Source organism: Anolis sagrei, chromosome 10 (assembly GCF_037176765.1).
Source record: "Anolis sagrei isolate rAnoSag1 chromosome 10, rAnoSag1.mat, whole genome shotgun sequence".
NCBI lineage: Eukaryota > Metazoa > Chordata > Lepidosauria > Squamata > Dactyloidae > Anolis > Anolis sagrei.
In genome coordinates, this window is record NC_090030.1 from 14,337,245 (window position 1) to 14,358,203 (window position 20,959).

The following is a 20,959-nucleotide window of genomic DNA, read 5'->3' on the forward strand; positions in this document are numbered from 1 at the left end:
GGAAAGTATAGGCAAAAGATTCCAAGCATTGGAAAAGAATTGTTCCAAGTATAGGAAAGGGTAGGATAGTATAGGCAAAGATTCCAAGAATGGGAAAAGAATAGTTCCAAGTATAAGAAAAACATAGGAAAGTATAGGCAAATAATTCCAAGCATTGGAAAAGAATCGTTCCAAATATAGGAAAGTGTAGAGTAGTATAGGCAAATATTCCAAGAATGGGAAAAGAATAGTTCCAAGTATAGGAAAGGTGTAGGAAAGTATAGGCAAAGAATTCCAAGAATAGTTCCAAGTACAGAAGAAATATAAGAAAGTGTAGGAAAGTATAGGCAAAGAAGTGTAGGGTAGTATAGGCAAAAATTCCAAGAATGGGAAAAGAATAGTTCAAAGTATCAGAATGGTGTAGGAAAGTATAGGTAAAGATTTTCAAGTATGGGAAAAGAATAGTTCCAAGTATAGGAAAAACATAGGAAAGTATAGGCAAATAATTCCAAGAATGGGAAAATAATAGTTCCAAGTATACGAAGGGTGTAGGAAAGTATAGGCAAAGAATTCCAGGATTGGAAAAAGAATAGTTCCAAGTATAGGAGAAGTATAAGAAAGTGTAGGAAAGTGTAGGCAAAGAATTCCAAGAATGGAACAAGAGTAATTCCAAAAACAGAAGTATAAGAAACTGTAGTGACTTGATATTAATAATGAAAAGCAAATTAAGACAAAGAAAATGTTTAATCTAACACAGTTTTGCTGTATTTTGCATGCATTTTAATTTGAATTTAAAGTTTCTTGGATTTTTTGCCAGTTGCTTGAGAGTTCATGTTGCTTGAGTTGCGGTTAACTTTTAACTTTCTCCAAACTAACCGAACGTCTTAGTATAGTGATCATAACTACTGTATGACTGGCGTACCACTTTCTTCATAATGCGCAGAAAGACCCCTTTAATCTTAATTAATAGAGAAACTTCCAGGAATCCTAATTTTCTTGAAAGTCATGGAAGATGTTCTCCTTGTTGTAAAAGTGTGGGAGATTTTCAGGGTTTTTGCTTTGTTCTTGGGGAAAGGTTCCACAGAAGCGCAAGCCAACGCACAACAGCAGTGTGATTGCTTTGCTGTCTTGGTGTTTATTTAGGCAAAGGTGCTTACCTTGATGCCTCTGTCCGTGCCAGATGGTCCTATCCCATGATGCCCCATATAAAATATAATATATAAGTGTAAGTATCAATAATTCAGCCGCTGTGACATAAATCAGTAGTGCGGTCTGTCCCAGCAGATGGGGAATGCCCTTCGATTTTCATACTAATAACCTAATTCATAAAACATTATTTTGCTTATTTCCATATCATCTTCATGGGCGTTAGGAGATAAAATGCTGAGCTCATCCCTTTTTCTGGCATAATTACCCTGCCGCATCTACAGAGGCATTAAAGACAGAGAAATTAAAATGAGATTCCTACAGTCACAGTTGTAACTGCACGGAGCAGCCTTCCCCGAAAGATGCCTAATCTCATCAGCCCCAGTCAGTGTGAGAATGATGGGAGTTGTAGTCAAAGGCAAAGTGAAATTTTCCAATGTTGGCTGAGTCATTTGGGCACAGGATGCATGAAATTCCAGCATCTTTCTCCAGATCTGCTAATTGAGGGTGTTCAAAAACCTATATTATATCTAATATTATATATATTCCAAAAGAGTGTAAATATGGTATAACATTTTGTAAATAATATTTCATACATGGAAATTTAGCTACAATTTTCTCATAATGGAGTCTTTGGGGACATCCTGTAAAATGTCCAATTAAATAATGTTTTGTTGACCTTTCGAAACACCTAACAACAACAACATTCACCCACCTCCATCTTCTTGATTTTTTCCCCAGGAATCAGCATACTTTGACTACCTTTCCTAGGACGAGGGCTGGGGTGCACCTCCACTAGGGTTGTGCATTTGGGGTAAACCTTGACCCATTTTGTGTCCTGGCTTTCGGTGGGGGCCCCAATCCATTTTTGAGACCCTCCCAACATTGGGAGGGCAGATATCTGTTTTCAATTTGGGCCCCCCCCAAAAAATCAGTTTTCTATTGGGCCATTATTGGGGGAGGGGGCTTCCCACCTAGGCTTCCCTTCCCAGCACACACTTTAAGAAGACTTCTTACCTGGCTAGAAGAGACACTCAGCTGCACTGCCCACCACACCACACCATGCCACATACACACTCACATTAGAAAGGGGATGCGTATGTGGCATGGCATGACATGCCATGCAGGCCCAAAAAGCGCATTCTCCTGCCAGTGCCTAAAACCGAGCACTTATTACTCTAGTGTAAGAGGCTCTCAGCTGCAGCTGCAGGTGCATGCACCACACATGGACTCTCCTTGGAAATACAGTGTATGTGTGTGGTGTGTAGGCCCAGAAAGATTTCACGCCTGCCAGTGTCTGCAGCTGAGTGCCTCTTACTCTAGAGTAAGAGGTGCTCAGCTGCAGATGTATGTGCTTTCCAGGCCTGCACACCAAGCCACACATGCACTCTCCATGGAAAGAGAGTGCGCATGTGGCATTCAGACCCAGAAAGCATGTACACCTGCCAGTGCCTGTAACTGAGCACCTCTTACAGGTACTGGGAGGCATGCACGCCACATACACACTCTCTTTAAAAGACAAGAAGTTCTGGGAGGCGCTCAACTGCAGACAAAAGTAGATTTGGAGCTGGAATCAGCTCCAGATTTATTGTCGAAGGCTTTCATGGCCGGAATCACTGGGTTGTTGTAGGTTTTTTCAGGCTAAATGGCCATGGTCTAGAGCAGGGGTCCTCAAACTAAGGCCCGGGGGCCGGATGCGGCCCTCCAAGATCATTTACCCGGCCCTTACTCAGGGTCAAACAAAGTCTGAAATGACTTGAAAGCACACAACAACAACAACAACAACAACAACAACAACAACAACCCCATTGAAATACTAATAATTTTATATTTGTTGAAATTGTTCTTCATTTTAATTATTGTATTGTTTTTAAGTGTTTTTTGTGCTACAAATATGATATGTGCAGTGTGCACAGGAATTCATTCATGTTTTTTTTTTTCAAATTATAATCCGGCCCTCCAACAGTTTGAAAGTCTGTGACCTGGCCCGCTAGGGTGTTTGAAAAGTTTGAGGACCCCTGGTCTAGAGCCATTTTTTCCCCCCTGACATTTCGCCTGCATCTATGGCAAGCATCCTCAGAGATACTTCCAACAGACCTCACTACCTCTGAGGATGCTTGCCATAGATGCAGGCGAAATGTCAGGAAAAAAACCTCTAGACCATGACCATATAGCTCGAAAAAACCTACAACAACCCAGCTCCAGATTTCTTTTGTGTTCAGCTGATTTTCATGCAGGGAGGGGGCTTCCTGTTTCGTGCTCCTAAAGAAATGAGATAAACGAAGTCTGCACACATCTCTAATCTCCGCTGTAGAATTGAGACAATTTGACACCACTTGGGAGTTGTAATTTTACAAGGTATTTCGCCTCCTCTGCCAACGAGTGCTGGTGCCCACTGAACTAAAGATCCCAGTATTCAATAACATTGTGCCATGGCAGTTTGGGTGGTATCAATGTGCATTAATTCTACAGTGTGGATGCCACCTTCGTTTGCATACCATCATCTTGATCTTCAATTGTGCCTTTTTGGGTTTAGAGAATGTACTATTATGGATTGTTATATACAAAATTATGCTGGCAGGATAAATTCTCAGCAGTTGTGAAATCGCAAGTCCAGTTTACAGTCGTTACCATCTACAAGTTCTACTTTCAAAATATACTTTGGTGGCCACTAAAAACCATGATTCGCCAAATGGTATGGCTTCCAAATGTCACCCAAAAGGTGATGTATAGGATGCCAACCATAGATTCTAATACCAAGTCGTAGTCTGGATGAAATTTGGAACCCACACTATTTGGCAAACCATGGTTTTTAGGTGTCCTCCAAAGCAAATTTTGAAAGTAGAACTTGAAAATGGTTTGCAGAAAAGCTAGGAATGATGGGGACAAGTCTGTGAAAGTTGCTGCCAAATCCTTACAAATCTCTCTGCTTCCCAAACTTTTCGGTGCTCTGTATGAAAAGTTTTACCAAAGCTATTAAAACAAAAACAAGCCCTAAAAACCCAAACTTCAAATAGGAGGTAGTTCATTTTAACCACGATATCACTCTAGGATTGAAGCATTATAGAAAAACTAAACAATGCCAAATGGATTTGGCCGAGATCAAAAGCCAAATCGTATTTGTCCGCTTTCATCTGCAGTGTTCCATTTCCGAGGAGCCTGACCTTAGTCAAACATCTATTAAAGTTAGCTTTTTGATCTCTTTCTCCCCCCTGTTCCAAAAAAAAAAAAAAAAAAAGGAGAAGGAAAAGCGGGGGTCAATTTTGGAAGGGAAAAATGCTTTCCAAGACAATCAGGCGATTGTTGTTTTTAATGTTCTACCAGCATCTAAGTAAATAGGATTCTCTGCTCTGTGTGACAGAACACTGGTCAAATGGGACAATCATTTTTGTGTATGAGACAAGCTTCAAAAAAGGAGCATTCTTCAGAGGCTGTTAACTGGAACAAGAAATCCCCCCCTTAGGTCACTCGTATCCTGTTAACTGGTCAGTCTTATTGCCTGTTTTGGTCCTTTGATACAAAGCAAGAAAGAAAATGCTTTGTAATTTGATAACAGGTGAACTGCGGTTATTATGTTTTCTTCTTTGTCTTTCTTAGTTAGGAAAAAGGTTCATTAGTTCTTCAATTATGTAGTCAGGTTTAAATATATTTAAGGAGATGGTCACTGCCTTGTTTGAGCCTCTTCAATAGAGTTATGGGTTGATTTTTTTTTGTATTCTCTTCCAAAGAAGTAATGGCCTCCGTGCTTTTAGTTAGACTTATTTAGCATTATCTTTAAGAGTACAGTACATACAATACACTCTGTTCTCAAGATGTAAATGCTGGAGACTTGCTTTAAAAAGATACCATCTTTGGTTCCAGGTTGGAAATAAAAATGATTATAACACATGCCTGAAGGCAAGGACAAGAAAGATGAAATTGCATAACTTTCTCCAACAAGTTGGACTATTATTTATTATTTACGAAATTTCTAGCCTGCCTTTCTCACCCTGGAGGGGACTCAAGGTGGCTTTACATACAGGAAACAATGTACAATTAAATAAATACAAAAATACAATTAAAAATATATTTAAAACAATTGAAACATTTAAAAACAATACATTCAGAGTTAAACACACAACCCATGAGTGTAATCCGGACCGTTCCAATGGGCATTGCACATTGTTCCAAATCTATCTTTTGCACAAGTTCTCTAAAGGCTTGGTCACAATCCATGTTTTCACTCTCTTGCAGAAAGTCGGGGGGGAGGGGATTGATCTAATATCCCTGGGGAGGGAGTTGCACATCTGAGGAGCCACCACTGAGAAGGCCTTGTCTCTTGTCTCTGCCGATTGTGCCAACGAGGGAAGAAGGACTGAGAACAGGGCCTCCCCAGATGATCTTAAACTCCATGGTGGTTCATAGAGGGAGATGCCTTCGGACAGATAAGTTGGACCAGGACTACAATCCCATCATCCTCAGCCATTAGCCATGCTGCTGGGACCTGATGGGAGTTGCCACCCTTAAGGGTACTCATTTACACCAAGGTTGGCATAAACTGGAAATTGTCAGATCTGCTTGTTTCTTAAAAGCCAGCCTCAGAAGGTCAGTTGATATATAAGTCGCCCTAGGGCTGAGAACGGCGGTCAACAAATGCAGTAAATAAATAAAATATAATGAACTGTTGGCCACCAGTTTGTTCATAAAGACTCTGGGTACATCTAGATTGCAGAATTAATCCAGTTCGACACCACTTTAGCTGCCATGGCTCAATGCTATGGGGTCCTGGAATTTGTAGTTTGTAGTTTCACCTCCTCTGATCCAAGAGTTCTGGTGCCTAGGCTTGTGCATCGGTAAACAGTGATCTGTTTCGACGTCCTGGATTTCAGTGTGTCCCTGATCTGTTTTTCGGGAGCCTCCTGGATTTGGGATGACAGATAGCTGTTTTCAGTCTGGGGTAGCAAAATATTTGTTTTCTATCCAGTCCATTATGGGGAGTTCCCAGGCTCCCTTTCCTGTCATTTTTAGAGGAGACTGGTGACGTGTTGCAAGCAGGCATGCATGCTTTAAAGAGGCTTTAAAGATATTTAGAGGAGACTGGAGAGGTGGTGCAGGCAGGTATGCACTCTCTAAGGAGGTTTCTTGCTTGTTTCTACTCTAGAGGAGAGGTGCTGCAGGCAGGCACATGTGCTTTCTCTACCAGGCCTGCACCACACCATGCACTACAGCTCTTTCTACTCTCCACTCTGGAGGAGAGATAACTGGTAGTACTTTTCAGGCAAATAGGGGTTTCTTTTGCATTTCTGCTGAGATTAATTAAAAAGATTAAACTGTGATGTCGAAAAGCAGAGAAGCAGCAAAGATCAGCTCCTGCTTGCTTTCATTGCGAACGGGTTTTCGTACCTGGAGGGCTCTTACCGTTACATGCTCTCGAAGGTACCGAAGGAAAACAGATCTGCACACAAGCCTACTGGTGCCTCACCAAGCTACATTTCCCAGGCTTCCATGGCATTTTTATGTGGGGTCAGACTACAGTGTAGATTAACTATTTATCCATCCATCCTGTTATCGTGATCTTAAGCAATTATATGTCACTAGCTGTCCCCTGCCACACGTTGCTGTGGCCCAGTCTGTGTATATGTGTTTTGTGTGTGTATATATATGTGTATATGTGTATATATGTGGCGCCGGCCACATGACCTTGGAGGTGTCTACGGACAACGCTGGCTCTTCGGCTTAGAAATGGAGATGAGGACCACACCCCAAAGTCAGACATGACTGGACTTAATGTCAGGGGACTACTTTTACCTTTACCTGTGCATGTGTTGTAATGAGTGTGTTTTTTTACTTTTTAAGTCTCTTCTGCTGTGTTTTTCAATGTTTTTATGAGCGATGGTCACTCGTTGGCCTGATAGGTGTATTGTGTCCAAATTTGGTGTCAATTCGTCCAGTGGTTTTTGAGTTATGTTACTCCCACAAACGAACGTTACATTTTTGTTGTATATAGATTGCAACCATTGTGAAGTCAAACTGGAAGCCTACTTACAGTCAGTGCGCATTAAAACATTGTAAACCTGAAACTGAATGCCTTCTCTTCCCATCCTTTCCATTAAACCTTCCAGGTTTTTTGGAATATCTAGCTCTCCAGATATTTCAGTCTATAACTCCCACAATCTATTGCCATTTGCCATGCTGGCTGAGTTTTCCAGAAATCCCAAATGTTTCCCATACCGTCCCATCTCAATATATCTAGATATCCCCCCCTCCTCTGTGTGTGTGTGTGTACAAACACACACACAGAGGCATGCACACACACCAATATCAATAAAACAAGCTACAGTAGATTTACCAACCATTTTTAGAATTGCAAATCTTGTGAGCGCTGGGCTCTCCAAATAAATACATTTTCCCCAGCTGGCAAATGTTGATCAGAAGTGTGAAGTGTATCTAATTTGACAAAATAAGTAGCAGAATTCATAGGTTACTGAACAAGTAACACAATGAGGAAAAACAACGAGCTGCTTTCTAAAACATTTGGCATGAATTGCAATAGTTGTAGCTTACTTTCTTTCTTCTTCGTTTGCTTAGCTGTGTGGCAGCAAAAACAAAATTTCTAGGTTGCCAATTATACTGCAATAAAGACTTTCATTTGGCATTTCATTTGGCATTTGCTTTTTCTTTCTGTAGCCCTGCACATGCACGTTGTGCTAAAATGGAAATGCAAAAGGTACCCAGCTACTGATTATCCCAATAGGAATCCTTTGACAATTAGCAGTTCTTGACAGTATGGTTAAGTCTTTGCCCAGTCCAAATATGAAATCCAGTTTAATATCTGACTAGAATCAAATTGTTGCCTTTGTAAAGCTGCCCTGAGTCCCCTCGGGGTGAGAAAGGCAGAGTAGAAGTACAGTAAATAAATACATTTATTGGCAGAAGCCAATTGACAATACAGTTATAATGTGTAGAAAAACCACAATATTAAAGACTTGGCATTATACTAAATTTCTTTTGACCAGCAATTGGCCACTTGGAGTGCCTCTGGTGTCGCTGTAAGAAGGTCCTCCTTTGTGCACGTGGCAGGGCTCAGGCTGCATTGTAGTAAGTGGTCTGTGGTTTGCTTTTCTCCACACTCACATGTCATGGACTCCACTTTGTGGCCCCATTTCTTAAGGTTGGCTCTGCATCTCATGGAGCACAGTCTGTTCAGCACCTTTCAAGTTGCCCCATCTTCTTTGTGCCCAGGTTTTTCATCTGGTATCAGCCATGGATTGAGGGTTTGGGTTTTCACCTGCCACTTTTGAACTCTCACTTGCTGAGATGTTCCTGCCACTATCTCTGTAGCACTTAGGAATCTGTTTCTTGATTTAAAGAGTTGGCTTGTTGGCTGATATCCGAACAGAGGATGAGCTAGAGATGTCTATGCTTTGGTCCTTTCATTACTGGTTGCTATTTCCTGACAGATATGAGGTGGTGCAATACCAGCTGAATAGTATAATTTCTCCAGTGGTGTTGGATGTAGACATCCTGTGATAATGCATCATGTCTCATTTAGAGCCACATCTACTATTTTAACATGGTGAGATGTATTTCACACTGGGCATGCGTATACAGCGGCAGAGTAGCAAAGCATAAAGACAGATGTCTTCACTGTGTCTAGTTGTGATCCCCAGGTTGTGCCAGTCAGCTTTTGGATTTTATTATTTCTAGCACCCACCTTTTGCTTGATATTCAAGCAGTGCTTTTTGTAAGTCAGAGCACGGTCCAGAGTAACTCCCAGGTATTTGGGTATACTGCAATGTTCCAGGTCTCACACCATTGTCATAAGACAAGTAAGAGTTGTGTGCATGATCTAGTTGCGTGTTCCAAGTGGAAATGAAACATGTATAAGTAGTTACCTATCAGTTTTCAATGAATAATAGATCTTGCTTGTCTGTTATACAGGGCTTGAGGGATCTCATTGTATAGATTTAAATTAGGGACATTTCAGACTATAATCTCCACCAAATAAAGATAAAGCAGATTGAGGTAAAGCAGATACTCAAGGGCAGACTTTTACAATGTAAACTATAGATTGACTACTCAAAAAGTGAAGGAAAATGGTCACATCTTATCCCCCATTGAAGGGATACCAAGCTAATTTAGATGGTTTACAACCCTTCTATGTAAGGTATTAGCGGAAGTAAGCCTTTGCAAAATTTAGTGTTGTTGTATTCTGTTTTGAAAGAGAGAGGGATGATTGCTTTATGTTTGGGGGACAAAAATCAAACAGTCGCCCCCAATATATTGTATGAAAATATTTTTTTTCTCCCCTACCATTGGATTAAATGCAGAATTCATCACCAGTTCCATATTTTGGGTTTGCAACTTTGAAATATGGCATTTCACAACAGAGACAGTAACGTGGTGTCACCTGAGAGATTGTTCTGCAACCGGCTCAGTTTAAGCAGCGAGCTCAATCCAATCTGTGAAATAAGAGGTTGATTTATGCTTATTCGGCACAGGGGAAATCCTGGCCACCACTTTTGGGGCTTTACTTATCGCAGGAGCTCAAATCAGTTCCTGATATACATGTAACGCGAAGGTATCGGCTGATCTATGTGTTTGTGGGATCGGCCGAACATTCGATAAATCATATTTTCTTGCACGTCCTCTGGAAGGAACTGGACTGGTGCAAAGTGCTGAGGGGTTTTAAAATTGGGACTTCAGGCTCTCCTCTTTCTCACCATCCTATCCTTCCTAACTTTTCTCTTTCCTCCTTCCTTTCTTTCTCTCCCTATTTATCGCTCCCTCCTTCCTTCCCTTTCACCCTTTCGTCCTTCCTTCCTCTTCCCTCCCTCCTTCCCCCCCTCTCTTTCTCCATCCTTCCTTCCTTCAAAAGGAAAATAAAAAAGGAAGGAAGGAAGTAAGGAAGGAGAATGAGAGAGAGGGAAGGAGGGAGGGAGGGAAGAGGGAAGGAAGGACGAAAGGCTGGAAGGAAAGGAGAGAAGGAGAAAGAGGGAGATAAGGAAGGGAGGGAAGGAGGAAGGAAAGACAAAAGAGAAGGAAGGAAGGAAGGACGAATGGCTGGAAGGGAAGGAAGGAGGCAGGGAGAAAGAGGGAGATAAGGGAGGGGAGGAGGAAGGAAGAGAGAAGGAAGGATGAAAGGCTGGAAGGGAAGGAGGGAGGGTGAAAGAGGGAGGTAAGGGAGGGATGGAAGGAGGGAGGAGGAAAGAAGGAAGGAAAGACAAAAGGGAAAGAAAGGAGGGTGGGAGGGAGGGCGGATGAAAGGCTGGAAGGGAAGGAGGGAGGGAGGCAGAAAGAGGGAGGTAAGGAAGGAGGAAGGAAGAGAGAAGGAAGGAAAGACAAAAGGGAAAGAAAGAAAGGAGGGAGGGAGGTAAGGAAGGAGGAAGGAAGAGAGAAGGAAGGAAAGACAAAAGGGAAAGAAAGAAAGAAAGAAAGAAAGAAAGAAAGAAAGAAAGGAGGGAGGTAAGGAAGGAGGAAGGGAGAAGGAAGGAAGGAAGGGAAAGGAAGGGAAGGAAGGAGGAAGGAAGAGAGAAGGAAGGAAAGAAAAAGGAAGGGAGGGAGGATGAAAGGCTGGAAGGGAAGGAAGGAGGGAGGGAGAAAGAGGGAGGGAAGGGAGGGAGGGAAGGAAGGAGGAAGGAAGAGAGAAGGAAGGAAAGACAAAAGGGAAAGAAAGGAAGGAAGGAAGGAGGAAGGAGGAAGGAAGAGAGAAGGAAGGAAAGACAAAAGGGAAAGAAAGAAAGAAGGGAAGGAAGGAGTGAGGGAGGGAGAAAGAGGGAGGGAAGGAAGGAAGGAGGAAGGAAGGAAGAGAGAAGGATGGAAAAATAAAAGAGAAGCAAGCAAGCTAAGGGGCGAGGCAGGGGCTTGTGCAAAACAGTTGCAAGGACAGGACTGATGAAAAAGTGCAGGAACCAGGTAATAAGTATGGAGTAGAAGGGCCAAGTCAGTTAGTGCAATACAGCTATAGGGCAGCAGGGACAAAAGTGCAGGAGCCAGATATTAAATTATGGCTGGAGGGGCCAAAGTTATCTAGTGAACTGATTAGTCAAAAGCACATTAGAACATACACATCTTTAGGTCTTTACAAAAACTCGACATATTGATCAAATCTGTGAATAACCAAATTGGCAAAAGTCAAACCCACAAGTGAGGGTTAACTGTATAGGTGTGTTCCAATGCAGGAAGGTGTGGAGAGGGATGTGCTTGCCTAGAGGGTCATTTGGTGGGTTTGTGACCAAAGTGAACTTACAAATCTCCTGGTTCAAAATGCAATTTAGAAAGATTGTTTCTCAGTTCATCTCTGTTGCAGCAATATTTGACTTTGCACATGGAGGGTGTTGTGTTCACTTTCTAAAAATGGATTCGCAGATGAGCCTTGGCTGAAACAAAGCTAGAGGACAGTCTCCAATGTGCACCGTCAAAACCGTCCAAAACAAGAGAGTGTTTGGGAGCTGGCTTTCCCTTTCCAGTTTTCAATATGGTGCCACACATTAACATTTCATAGCGCCAGATGTTTCATTGTTGCCGTTAAAAAACGCCATTGAACTTGACCCACAGCAGCTTTGGATGCCAACATTGCACAGAGTCGATATACATACCCAGGAATCGACATATTTAAATGTGAAACAATAGCAGAGGCAAGCTGGATATTTTTGCATGTTGTCTTCTGCTTCTTGATATTGTGCGTTGCAGTTTGTCATCCATTAATATAATGAAATGCTTTGTTTTAGTATGAGAGCTCACTGTGGCTTACCATTCAGATGCAATTAATGGCATACCTCCAATTCGATTATTTTTAGCTCCTCTTTGGTTAATTTACTCTTTTGCAGTTTTGGCCCCCCAAAAAGGTTTCAAATTAATGAAGAGGGATTGGTTTGAGTACCACCAAACCAGTTGCTGAACCATGGTGGGATTTTTTTAATCATGTCAGAAGCGACTTGAGAAACTGCAAGTTGCTTCTGGTGTGAGAGAATTGGCCGTCTGCAGAGATGTTGCCCAGGGGATGCCCGGATGTGTTACCATTCTGTGGGAGGCTTCTCTCATGTCCCTGCATGGTAAGCTGGAGCTGACAGATGGGAGCTCACCTTGTCTTGCGGATTTGAACCGCCGATCTTCGGGTCAGCAGTTCAGCCAACCCATTGCACTACTGCAGCTCACTATGGTGGGATGTGAAGGAGCTGGTTAAAAACTGTTCAGAGTTGGGATGATTACTTGTTATTTCAAGTGCCGAATGACCATAAATGCTAATTTTTAAAATTTAGCCTTGATAATTAATGTATTTGGGTAAAATATTCTGTCTCGTTATCTCTAGGTCCTCCAGAAATTGACCTTTTGGTGGCCAGATTTCTAGGGGTGCATCTATACTGTGTAACAAATTCAGTTTGAGAACACTTTGACTGCCATGGTTTAATGCTGTGGAATTCTGGGAGATCTGTAGTTTTTTCTACTAGATTGCTGGAGCATCACAAAACTAAAGACCCTAGGATTCCATAGCATTGCACTATGGCAGTCAAAGTGGTGCCAAACTGTATTAATTCCACAGTGTAGATGCACCCCAGATCTATCTTTGTTTGTTTTTAACACACTGGGAATAACTGGAGAAGGCTTCTCTGCTTTCCCATTTCTCCCTGTTTTGCTGTAATAAAATATTATAGAGGCAGCTGCTGTTTACTGTCACTGTTGTAGGTAGGCACAAACAAGCTGGAGTACAATCACACTCTTTCTTAGCTCAGGAATTGCATTGTTTACCTAGACACACTGCTGCAACTTGATAGTGACTTGGCATTTACCTTCCCTTTCTGCCCATTTTCTACTTCTAGGTCTAACAGCAGCTGCGATGGCTGAAGCGATGAAGTTACAGAAAATGAAGCTCATGGCCATGAACAGCCTCCATGGAAGTGGGAGCCAGAATGGGACAGAGTCTGAGAATGAAGAGCTAAATTCAAATGCAGGTAAGGAGCGCCTCGTTGATTAAGTATTTGTATTTTTATTCTTCTCTAGATATCCTTAATGTACAACTTGCTGCATTTTGTGCATCAGGAAAATGAAATGGGTGTAGGGAGCAGAGTTGACCATCTGGGGTTTGTTCAGGAACAAGGTTGTTTCTTAAACAAGTGACCATGGTTACCTTCTAGTCCTTCCTAAACTTACATTGATAGCATATTATGGGCAGATACCTAGCTCTTCCCTATCATTCAGTCCTTATCTCTTTTTACCAGTCTTTTTAAGATAACCATTCTAGGAATTCTGAGCTTTTCACCCCACCAAGAGTTTCCAATAACAATTAAAATTATTATTATTATTTGATACACAACAAGATTAGTACACAGCAAACAAGATCCCTATGCTGGCTTTTATATTCGATCACACGTCAGACACTTCCCAAATGTCTAGGACTGTGTGATGTATAGGCGAATAATGCGTATGGAAATGAGTAAGGGTGGTCTTTTGGAGCTGACAGATGGTGATTTTGTCAGTGCCGATTGTTTTTAAGTGCAGGTCAAGGTCTTTAGGCACTGCACCCAGTGTGCAGATCACCACTGGGACCACGCTTACTGGCTTGTGCCAGAGTCTTTATTATTATTATTATTATTATTATTATTATTATTATTATTATTTATTCTTCCTTCTTTCTCGCTTGCTGTGCCATTGTTTTCCAATTGAAAACTTTTTTATTTTCCAAAGCTGTTAGTATTTGCTGTTGTTTTGTAACCCTATATATATTGATCCCTTATATCGATCATTTTGCTTTGTATTACATTGTTGGTCCCCCCCCCCCCCCTCGCATTTTATTTAGTTGATTTATTTTGCCATTTTACTATACAGTTCTCTGGTTTGGTATTCACATTTTTTCGTGTATGTAATACACGTATATTATAGATTGAACACTTTTGGTAGGATCTACTGTTTTGGGTTGTAGATCACCATGTACATTTGATGACATTATAATAACTTACAACAACAGCAACAGTGGAGTGTGGCAGAATCGTCTTCTCTGGAGGTTTTTCAACAGGGGCTAGATGGCCATCTGTTGATAGTGCTTGACTGTGTATTCCTATATGGCAGATGGTGGTTGTTCCAGGTGGCTTTTGTTACAGTAAGTTGTAGCAGGACCAAGTGTATGTGTGTTGAAGAAAAACCTTATGATGGTAATTATTATGTGCAGCTGGTAATGTAGGTCAACCAGCAATCTTGGACCATATTCGATAGGATATAACTATGTGGATTTTTAGAATACAGTTCTGGAGAGCTTTTTCTCTATGCTCAAAGGCTCTGGCTCTGAGGAGCAGGTTGGAGAGCAGCCGTTATGCTGCTCTAAAGGAGGCTAGGGTGGAATAGCTGTTTGCTCAAGGTTTATGTTTTGCTTTCTTATTTGACTTAAGATGAAGATTTTGTGTTACATTCAAAGATTATGTAAGTTTCTTGCACTGTTTGTTTTTTGTATGCAACATTGCAAGTTTGTATTTCCTCTCTGCTATTAAGAGTAAAGATTTTCCTGTTCATTTCTACTCGTCTATGTGTCTTGTGCATGGGACGTGGCTAAGATCCGCTTGCTGCGCAACCGCTTTGGGGTCTCTTCCAGCTCTATAATTCTAAGGCAGGATCCGGGCCAATGGTTTTAAGTTGCACGAGGGTATATTTTGATTGAGCATTAAATCATTTTGACTGTGACATTGACTATTGGTGTCTCCTTCTTTGGATATTTGCAAAACAAGGCTGAATGGCTATCTGCTGGGAACGTTTTAGCTGGAAATCGTGCATTGAGCAGGAGGTAGGACTTGGTGGCCCAACTCTGATGTTATGATTCTAATTATAGCCTTTTGAACTAAAGACGCCACACTCTACCTTTTTGTGTTTTCCCATGAGAAAGAGGAACCCTTCCATTGTCACACTGCTGCTATTTGGGATTGTGTGAAGCTCAGAATAGCCCTTTTTACAAGAGACTCACACATGGAAAAGTAGCTGGTTTGCACAGCTGAAATCCGCAAGTTGCCTCTCCGCCTTTGTCTTGGTGCCATATGACTCACGTTGCATTCCAAGCCACCATCGCCCTCCCCGAAACATAATGTTTTGGAAGCCATCCACAACAGACAGGAAAGGTCTCCACACAATGGAAGATTTCCCCCTCCTTTTCTTTTTTTGGCAACGGAGAAGCCATTGTTACGCCGACAGGTTTCTTGAGAAATGTTGATCGCACCTTTTGATTTTTGGCAAATGGCAGCCTGAACAGAGGCAGTCTTGGGAGAAAGGACTAATAATTAGCATGCATGTAGCACATTTCATATGTTCAAAGCATGTTTTGTTGTTTCTCATGCTGGCAGTCCTTATGGCACCCCTATAAGATCGGCCAACGTGATTTGCAGATGGAGCGACAAGGCTTGAGACAATGTTGATTTCCTTTAACTAGATTTTTATCCCACTTTTCTTCAGAGGGCTTCCCATCTGTCCAATGATCAGGACCACATCACCCCAAATGTGCAGAGTTCCTGCTTGATGTACCCTCAAACCATCAGCCCTTGCTCTGATGGCTATTCCTTTACAAAATTAAAATGTGAAGTCTCACAATTATACTGACTCCTCCAAACACTGATGGAAATGTCATTTGAAGAATGGACCTCTTTCTCTCCATGCATCGGAAGCCTGTAAAGGCAGAGGAAGAGAGTTAGTATTGTGGCAATAGTGTCACAATCATGACTAATGGCTGCCGGTCCATCTCCGAGCCCAATTCAAAGTGCTGGTTTTGACCTATAAAGCTCTATACGGTTCTGGCCCAGCTTACTTGTCTGAATTCATCCACCCCTATGTCCCATCTCGTAATCTAAGATCATCAGGAGAGGCCCTGCTCTCGCCCCCTTCAACAGCACAGATGTGCCTGGTGGGGACGAGAGGCAGGGCCTTCTCGGCTGTGGCCCCCCGCCTGTGGAATACACTCCCAAATGAGGTAAGATCCTCTCCCTCTCTCCTGGCTTTTAGAAAAAAATTAAAATCATGGTTTTGGGACCAGGCCTTTGGGCAGTAGAAGTAAATGTATAACCCGCCCTATCTACTACTACTACTACTACTACAATGCTTCATGTATAACCCACCCTATCTCTCCGAGGCAACTCTACTCCCTCTTCTCCCATCTAAACATCCCCCAGGAGGAAAAGAGGAAGGAAAAAGAGAAGGGAGGGAGAGAAGGAAGGAAGGGAAGAGAGAGAGAAGGAGGGAAGGAAGAAAGGGTGGAAGGGAAGGAGGAAGGAGAGATAAAGAGGGAAGTAAGTAAGGGAGGAAAGGAGGAAGGGAAGAGAGGAGGGAAGGAAGAATAGGATGGTGTTAGAGAGGAGAGCCCCAAGGGGCTGCATCCGGCCCCCAGGCCTGGGTTTCCCCATACCTGGACTAAACTCTTGCCTTTCGCCATTCCATTTGAAAAGAGTGCCTTATAAAAATAAGAGGTAAGATACACTACTTATGGGGGTCTCGGTGGCGCAGCGCATTAAACCAGTAAGCTGCAGAATTTGCTGACTGGAAGGTCGGTGGCTCAAATCCGCGGCACGGGGTGAGCTCCTGTCATTAGCCCCAGCTTCTGCCAACCTAGCAGTTTGATAACATGCAAATGTGAGTAGATCAATAATGCTCTGGTGGGAAGCTAATGGTGCTCCATTCAGTCATGCTGGCCACGTGACCTTGCAGGTGTCTACGGACAATGGCGGCTCTTCGGCTTAGAAATTGAGATGAGCATCAACCCCCCAGAGTGGGACTCAACTTGACTTAATATCAAGGGGAAACCTTTCCCCTTGCACTACTTTACACATCGACCCATGGAGAAGTCAACCCAGATTTTTGGGGGCTGATTTCTTTTGCTTAAGATTCTAGACTTCTACATAGATATGTACAGTATATCTCCCGATACAGTAGTCACCATTTTCACAATGGTTAATCCTACAGTCACTATACTGGGAGAAAGGTAGGATAAAAATAAAGTAAATAAAGAAATGGGTTTCATGGCATTCGACTAGAAAAAAATGACCATGTTGTCATTTTTAACAATGGGATTTAATTTCCTTTGGTGTTAGTCTTTCAATTTTGGGCTTCTAGATAAGGGATGCTCAGCATCTCGTAAGACAAGACTGAATTTGCAAACAGGACACGGATTTTGTCAGTAACTTTCTAGCAATTGTAGACGATATCTGTCTATCCTTATTGGGTCTAACTAGTTCAGTATTGAGCCCCTAATGGTGCAGTGGGTTAAACCGCTGAGCTGCTGAACTTGCTGACCGAAAGGTTGGCAGTTTGAATCCAGGGAGCGGGGTGAGCTCCCGCAGTTAGCCCCAGCTTCTGCCAACCTAGCAATTTGAAAAACTTGCAAATGTTAGTAGGTCAGTAGGTACTGCAGGAAGGTAATGACGCTCCATGCAGTCATGCCGGCCACATAAGCTTGGAGGTGTCTATGGACAATGCCAGCTTTTTGGCTTAGAAATGGAGATGAGCACCATCCCCAGCGTCGGACACAATTAGACTTAATGTCAGGGAAAAACCTTTACCTAGTTCAGTATTACCTACTCCAATTGGCAGCGGCGCTTTTGGATCGTTCCTAAAGGACCAGAAAACATGCAAATGTGATCATTAGATATGGCTTCTGTGGGAAGGTAACGGCACTCCATGCAGTCATGCTGGCCACATGACCTTGGAGGTGTCTACGGACAACACCGACTCTTCGGCTTAGAAATGGAGATGAGCACCAACACTTAGTGTCAGACTTGACTGGACTTAATGTCATGGGAAAACCTTTACTTAAAGGACCAGAACCCGGAATTGTTCTGATTCTGTGATGTGGGGATCATGTTGGTTGAGGGATTCTAGGAAACAAATTTTCACAAAAGTTTTCCCACCTTGTTTCTTTCGAGTTCGTTGAAATTATGACTCCCCCCCCCCCCCCCCCATAATAACCTTTGTGTTTATGCATGGTGTCTTTTCGGCAAACTTCCGCCAAGTTGTGTGAGTGTGCAGCTAGAGCCTCGGAGTCTAAATGAGCGCTAAAATAAATGAAAGGGCGGTATAAAACAAAAATAAAAGGAGATTGGATTTTGAAAGTGACTCCTTTCAAAGGCAGAAAGCGACAAAAGCCGCCAAACCGGGAGCCACGTTTAGTGTGGCAAACATTTTATTTTAAGGAGACAGACCTACAGTTTCTTTGATTTGAGGTTGTGTTTAATAGCTTCTGTAATGGCCGCAACATGACTCCGCATCTCGATTTCAGCATGAATAACAACCTGTTTGTGTTTCATTTAGCTCCAGATGAAAAATTCTGCCTTTTTTATTGTTTTAGGAAATTAGTCTGTGTGCGATGGCTCCTGGAACTTTATAATTAATCACTGAAGGTTATGGCTGTTGAGAGTTTGTGGGAAATAGACGCCTGAATGGTTATAACTGTAGCTGTCAAATCAGAAATATTGGTTTACAGCCGTGGAGTTTGTGGTTCTTTTTAGAGATACAGAGACAGAGTTTGGAGCAGCCCATTTACTTACCAAAAAATGTCTCTTCTCTCTGCATTGCTTCACAGCGATTCCCACCAAAGAGTCAAGACAAGATGTGGCTTTCAATCTTGTTCACTCGAGATGATTGCCTTGTCGTGTGTATGTTTTTGAATGATTAAACCGGAGCAGGAAAGATGCTTGGCAATCTGGCTCTTTGCTAAATCTCTCTTTGTTAAAAGTAGTTCCAATCAGAAGTATGTAATTGGGAGTTCGGAGCTTGGGGAAAGTTATTTTTCTGGACTGTAATCCCTTCTGTTCCCCAAAACATAACTTTTCTGAGCTCTCTTGCACAGCAGAATGAATGCAATTTGACACCACTTTAACTGCCATGGCTCAATGCTATAGGATCCTAAAAGGTGGAACTTTATCAGATATTTAGCATGAATTTGTTGTTGTTCATTCGTTCAGTTGTTTCTGACTCTTCATGACTTCATGGAGCAGTCCACGCCAGAGCTCCCTGTCAGCCGTCACCACCCCCAGCTCCTTCAAGGTCAATCCAGTCACTTCAAGGATGCCATCCATCCATCTTGCCCTTGGTTGGCCCCTGTATTATTTTACTCTATTACTCTTACATTTATTATTTTATTCTATTATTATTGTTGCTGTTGTTTATTCGTTCAGTCGCTTCCGACTTTTTGTGACCTCATGAACCAGCTCATGCCAGAGCTCTATGTTGGCCGTCACCACTCCCAGCTCCTTCAGAGTCAAGCCAGTCACTTCGAGGATATTGTCCATCCACCATGCCCTTGGTCGGCCCCTCTTCCTTTTTCCTTCCATTTCCCCCAGCATCATTGTCTTCTCTAAGCTTTCCTTTCTTCTCATGATGTGGTCAAAGTACTTCATCTTGGCCTCTACTATCCTTCCCTCCAATGAGCAGTCGGGCTTTATTTCCTGGAGGATGGACTGGTTGGATCTTCTCGCAGTCCAAGGCACTCTCAGAACTTTCCCCCAACACCACAGTTCAAAAGCATCTCTCTTCCTTTGCTCAGCCTTCCCTATGGTCCAGCTTTCACATCCATGGGTGACTATGGGGAATACCATTGCTTTGACTATGCGGATCTTTGTTGCCAGTTGTTTAGCATGAGATAAGGACTTTTTTCCCATGTCAGGAGCAACTTGAGAAACTGCAAGTCACTTCTGGTGTGAGAGAATTGGCTGTCTGCAAGGACATTGCCCAGGAGACACCCAGATGTTTTGATGTTTTACCATCTTTGTGGGAGGCTTCCTCCGCATGGGGAGCTGGAGCTGACAGAGGGAGCTCATCCACGCTCTCCCTGGATTCGAACCTGAGACCTGTCGGTCTTCAGTCCTGCCGGCACAAGGGTTTAATCCATTGCGCCACTGGGGGCTCCTTTAGCATTCTGACCAAACAAGAGAAACGACAACTCCCAAGATTCTATACCATGAAAGTTAAAGTGGCATCACATTGCATTCATTATACAATGTAGATCAATCATTCCCAACCTTTTTTTGACCAGGGACCACTCTCCAACGTTAGTACCAAAAGGGTTATGAATCAGTTTTTGGTCAACTTTGCATTTGGTTTGGTTATTTGGAGTGCTGATTCAGAATATTGCAATGGATAGACCACATCTGTGGAATGTCCAAAGTGGGGTAACGAACTCTTGTCTGTATTGTTGAAGGCTTTCATGGCCAGAATCACTGGGTTGTTGTAGGTTTTTTTTCAAGCTGTATGGCCATGTTCTAGAGGCATTTTCTCCTGACGTTTCGCCTGCATCTATGGCAAGCATCCTCAGAGGTAGTGAGGTCTGTTGGAAATAGGAAAAAGGGGTTTACATATCTGTGGAATGACCAGGGTGGGACAAAGAACTCTTGTCTTCTGTAGCTAGGTGTGAATGTTTCAACTGACCACCTTGATTAGCATTTGATGGCCTGTCAGTGTCTGGGGCAATTTTTTGTTGAGAGGTGATTAGATGTCCTTGTTTGTTTTCCCTCTGTTGTTTTGCTGTTGTAATTTAAAGTTTTTTTTAATACTGGTAGCCAGATTTTGTTCATTTTTATGGTTTCCTGCTTTCTGTTGAAATTGTCCACATGCTTGTGGATTTCAATGGCTTCTCTGTGTAGTCTGACATGGTGGTTGTGAGAATGGTCCAGAATTTCTGTGTTCTGAAATAATATGCTGTGTCCAGGTTGGTTCATCAGGTGCTCTGCTATGGCTGACTTCTCTGGTTGAAGTAGTCGGCAGTGCCTTTCTCTTGTCTGCTTCAGGTATGTGTGAATGTTGCAATTTTCCCCCTTGAATTAGCATTTAACGGCATGCAGTTTCAATGCCTGGCTGGTTGCTGCCTGGGGGAATCCTTTGTTGGGAGGTATTAGCT

General features: G+C 42.6%; 1 protein-coding gene across 2 annotated transcripts in view; it reads left to right on the top strand.

The window, feature by feature from the left end:
* Positions 1-20,959, top strand: part of DACH2 (dachshund family transcription factor 2) — a 390,299-nt gene that overhangs the window by 232,290 nt on the left and 137,050 nt on the right. For both annotated transcript variants that reach the window (XM_060756272.2, XM_060756274.2), the window contains one exon: positions 12,924-13,055. In XM_060756272.2, coding sequence (XP_060612255.2) covers positions 12,924-13,055 — 132 coding nt within the window. The remainder of the gene's footprint in view (positions 1-12,923; positions 13,056-20,959) is intronic.